This window comes from Mus caroli, chromosome X, assembly GCF_900094665.2.
Source record: "Mus caroli chromosome X, CAROLI_EIJ_v1.1, whole genome shotgun sequence".
NCBI lineage: Eukaryota > Metazoa > Chordata > Mammalia > Rodentia > Muridae > Mus > Mus caroli.
The window spans coordinates 95980461-95985431 of record NC_034589.1 but is presented as its reverse complement, the minus strand read 5'-3'; the positions used below and the strand labels follow the sequence as shown (position 1 = coordinate 95985431).

At 51.1% G+C, this 4971-nt stretch overlaps 1 protein-coding gene across 1 annotated transcript; it reads left to right on the top strand.

Moving 5' to 3' along the window:
- The first annotated feature begins 756 nt into the window (after positions 1–756).
- Cxcr3 (C-X-C motif chemokine receptor 3) lies at positions 757–3358 on the top strand. The gene is made up of 2 exons (XM_021154027.1): positions 757–851; positions 1854–3358. The coding sequence occupies exons 1-2, from the start codon at positions 840–842 to the stop codon at positions 2943–2945; spliced, it is 1104 nt and encodes a 367-aa protein (XP_021009686.1). The 5' UTR covers positions 757–839; the 3' UTR covers positions 2946–3358.
- Positions 3359–4971: the final 1613 nt, after the last annotated feature.

Sequence of the window (4971 nt, the reverse complement as noted above, 5' to 3'; positions counted from 1 at the left end):
GAACCTTCCCCCAGCCAGCCACCCCAGACCCTTCCCTGGGTCCCAGGCTTTTTTGCTCTCTCACCAGATGGAACTCCAACATTCCTGATAGCCTGTTGCCCTATCAGCTGCACTGCTTGTCTGCGCCACACAAGCCCAGCTGCCGATCACTGAGGTATCAAGTATTTCCCAGCCTCTGAGGGTGCTCCTGAATAGTTCCATCTGATCTGGACATTAAATGGACATTCCAGATGAGTTTGGGCTCTTATAATCCCATCGTGATTATATATATATATATATATATATATATATATATATATATATCCATCAATGCCAGGTCTGATTCAACCATCCCCAAATGAGAAAAGAAAAGAGGTGGCAGGCATCTCTTGGAAATGTCCTCCCTACCCATGCGGTTATGATAGCAGTAGCCACACCACAGCCCACTCTAACGCAGTCCCAGTGAGACTCCAATCCCAGTACTTGCTAAGGAGAAGGTCCCTTCAGTTGGGCTTCCCTTTAGTCACTGCCATCAGATCACACTTCCTGCCTGCTCCTACACTTGCTTAGTTGTTTATGAATGATATTGAGTAGGACAAGAACTGCAGACTTTGTAACAGTCCCAAGTTCCTGGCTAGCCCCTTCTAAGTGTATTTGCCTGGCCACAGGAGTGGCAGAAAAGACAGAAAAGCCCTCTGCGGAGGGCTGGTATAGATTACCCTTTGGAAGAGGCTGTGCTGAGCCGTGAAATCTTCACTTCCTCTGTTCACTGCAAGTTCCCAACCACAAGTGCCAAAGGCAGAGAAGCAGGCAGCACGAGACCTGACCCCAGCAGCCACAGCCGGAGCACCAGCCAAGCCATGTACCTTGAGGTAAGTTCTGCTGCCCAGCTCAGCTACAATACAGCGGCCAAGTGGCCGAACTCGGATACCAGGGACAAGCATGGGCTGGCCCACAGCCAAGAGGCACCAGCGGGCTGAGTGAGCAGCATCGAATGCAGAGGTTCCGATAATAAGAGCATTGGTGGATTGGGAAACCCAACCTGGCCACTAACCACAGGCCTGTCTCCTGCCTCTGTGGCTTGGATGCTTCATCTGAAAATGTCAAGCTGTAGAAACTCAACTTCAGTGATCTCTAGTTCTCAGATAGTTTGGGATAAGGTGTAGAGCTGAAGTGGAAGTGGTATGTCCCCATTGTCTGAGCTACTTGGGAGGCAGAGGCAGAAAGCTCATCTGAGCCCAAGAGTTTGAAATCAGCCTGGGAAGACCAATTAGGGCTTGGGTGGGAAACTCGGTGGGTACCTAAGTGATTGCACAAGCCTCTGGGTAGGGGAAGAGGGGCGTGTACGGTGTGTGTAGGGGTGCACAGTGGTTTGTAGAAAATCCTTATGTGAGACAAGGAAGTCAGGGTCACCAGATAAGGGCTGAGGAGGGAAAAGGAGGGCCAGGGACTAGAAGATAGAGTAAGGAAGCACCTGGGGAGGCCAGTGGTTGATCCAGGCAGGGGTGGCCATAGCAGCAAGGCTGACAAATCACCAAGCGTAAAGAGGAAGGGAAAGCATGGAAGGCTCCAGACCCTGGAAGGAAGTTCCTCTTCCAGCAGAGAATCCCTGCCCTGGGTGATAATCCAGAAAGGGTCTGGGGGAGAGGGGCTTGGGGGGTTACCAGCCTTTGAAAAGGGGGGTCACCTTCCCAGTCTGAGTAGATGGAGTTAAGGAGATGTGGTTCCCCTCAGAGAAAGAGTCAGCTCAGGGTCTAGCTATTGCTAAGGGAAACACTCACCAGAATAAATGACAGGGCACAAAGGGGCAAAGCCAGTTGCTGGGCCTTTACAGAGAATGGCCTCCCTTCCCTCTCTCCCCCTTCCTCGGGCAGGTTAGTGAACGTCAAGTGCTAGATGCCTCGGACTTTGCCTTTCTTCTGGAAAACAGCACCTCTCCCTACGATTATGGGGAAAACGAGAGCGACTTCTCTGACTCCCCGCCCTGCCCACAGGATTTCAGCCTGAACTTTGACAGAACCTTCCTGCCAGCCCTCTACAGCCTCCTCTTCTTGCTGGGGCTGCTGGGCAATGGGGCGGTGGCTGCTGTGCTACTGAGTCAGCGCACTGCCCTGAGCAGCACGGACACCTTTCTGCTCCACCTGGCTGTGGCCGATGTTCTGCTGGTGTTAACTCTTCCATTGTGGGCAGTGGATGCTGCTGTCCAGTGGGTTTTCGGCCCTGGCCTCTGCAAAGTGGCAGGCGCCTTGTTCAACATCAACTTCTATGCAGGGGCCTTCCTGCTGGCTTGTATAAGCTTCGACCGCTATCTGAGCATAGTGCACGCCACCCAGATCTACCGCAGGGACCCCTGGGTACGTGTAGCCCTCACCTGCATAGTTGTATGGGGTCTCTGTCTGCTCTTTGCCCTCCCAGATTTCATCTACTTATCAGCCAGCTATGATCAGCGCCTCAATGCCACCCATTGCCAGTACAACTTCCCACAGGTGGGTCGCACTGCTCTGCGTGTACTGCAGCTAGTGGCTGGTTTCCTGCTGCCCCTTCTGGTCATGGCCTACTGCTATGCACATATCCTAGCTGTGCTGCTGGTCTCCAGAGGCCAGAGGCGTTTTCGAGCTATGAGGCTAGTGGTAGTGGTGGTGGCAGCCTTTGCTGTCTGCTGGACCCCCTATCACCTGGTGGTGCTAGTGGATATCCTCATGGATGTGGGAGTTTTGGCCCGCAACTGTGGTCGAGAAAGCCACGTGGATGTGGCCAAGTCAGTCACCTCGGGCATGGGGTACATGCACTGCTGCCTCAATCCGCTGCTCTATGCCTTTGTGGGAGTGAAGTTCAGAGAGCAAATGTGGATGTTGTTCACGCGCCTGGGCCGCTCTGACCAGAGAGGGCCCCAGCGGCAGCCATCATCTTCACGGAGAGAATCATCGTGGTCCGAAACAACCGAGGCCTCCTACCTGGGCTTGTAATTCTGGACTGGAACTGTAGCCTGCGCAGCCCAAGTCCTAACACACTCCAAGTGCTTGTCCTCCTTGTAGTTGGGCTAGCTCGAACTTACCCGTAACTTTGCTGCCAGGATGCACTGACAGCTCAACATATATCCAGGTCTCCTGAGAATCAATCTCAGCAACAAGGACAGCACCATTACTGTGCCTTAGCTGCCATGCCCTATCTTGCTGTTTTAGAACTAGCTGCCCGGAGCCCCACCGCCCTACTAAATTTGCAAGTAGAACTCAGCCATCCCTGTGTGAGAAGAGGAAAAGGCAAATAGCACAGAGGGCCAGGCGTTGTCAGCACTGAATGTGCCCATCTCAGCATCTCAATATTTGCCCAATTTTATGTCTAGAAACCTCACTTAAACTTTCAATAAACAAGGTAATGAAGACCAGGGCGTATTCACAGTCATTCTTTGAATCAGGTCTGGCTGGACTCTGGCGTGTATTTCCTGCCACATTCTGTCTGGCTTAGAGTCTGTCTCTGCCCTCCTGGGTTATACTGTGCCCTCTACTGCACCCCCTGTGGCCAAGTGGAACTGCTAGATACAGTCTCAGGTTTGGGTGGTGGCAGTAAACAGCTGGTTGTCTATGTATGCTCTGGGGCCACTAGACATTAATAAGCCATAATTTCCTGATCCCAGCAGCTCAGGCCAGCAGGGAAGGTGTGGTGAAAATGAACAAATACCAAGCAATCTATACTACAGAGCAAAAGGGTAGCACTCGCTGAGTCCTGGGTTCAGCAAGATGGCAAGATCTATCTGAAATGGCTTTCTGGAGACTTAAAGGGCAAGTGGTATCTCGAGGGCTAAGAGAAGGAAGAGTTCTTTATTTCTAAGCAGAAGAGAGAGCAGTAGCAGAGGCAGAGAGGCTGAAGACAGTAATGCTTTGGGGACACTATAAGTGGTCTGGGCTAGAGGTGTTGGTACATACCGGTATTTGGGAGGCAGAGGCAGGCTGATCTCTGTGAGTTCAAAGCCAGCCTGTTCTACAGATTGAGTTCCAGGCCCACCAGGGCTACACAGTGAGAAACTCTCTCTCTCTCTCTCTCTCTCTCTCTCTCTCTCAAAAAAAAAATGGTCTCAGCTGGCTAGAGTTAAGGGTTTGGGTAGGGGGAAGGGCTGATGATGAAGCTGTGGTCTAGGTAAAGGCAATGGGCTCCCAGGCCAGTCAGAGAAAATTGTATTGGTTATTTGGGTAGTATTCAGGGAAAATGGGCTTGAAAAAAAAAGGTGGGGCTGGGGAGCTGGTTCAGTTGCTGAGCAAACATGAAGACCCAAATCCAAGTTCAGATCCCCAGCACCTATGTAAAAGCTGGGTGTGGCCATGCCTGCCTATAGGGTTGAGTTGGGTTGGCTGGCTGCCAGCCTGAGGGTGGGGGTGAGTTCCAGGTTCCTGTCTCAAAGAAATAAGGTAGAAAGTAATAGAGAACACTCAATATACTCCTATGGCTTTCACATACATGCTAGTGCACACACACACACACACACACACCCCACACCAGCAACTGGGTGGGCCTGATGATTTCTTTGCTAGCAGTCATTAGCATGAAGCCACCAAGCAAGAAGTGGGCAACAAGGATCAGTTTCTATGCCTAAAGCTGAGTGGAAAAAATAACCAGTGCATTCCAGAAGGGTAGGTGACAGGGCTATCCCCTGCACTGTCACTTTCTCCCAATGAAGTCACCGACATGCCATGACTCACCCTGACAGGCTGGGTCTTTTCTGAGGCTGCAGATCTGCTGGAGCTTGGGAAAGAAGGAACAGAAGCAGTTAGCTGGGTAAGTTTGCCCTGCCCTATAGATACATACCTGCAACCTTATCTAGTCTCAGTATTCCAAAGACTAGACTACCCTTCTACAACATGAGAAGCAAGAAGAGAGGAAAATGTCAAAAGACAATATCCTGGTAATAAAAAGTATCAGTAATAAAGATAAAGATAAGCATTATTTGTAGCAGGCCAAAAACTGGGTCCATCAAGACACCTATACTCTGACTCCCAG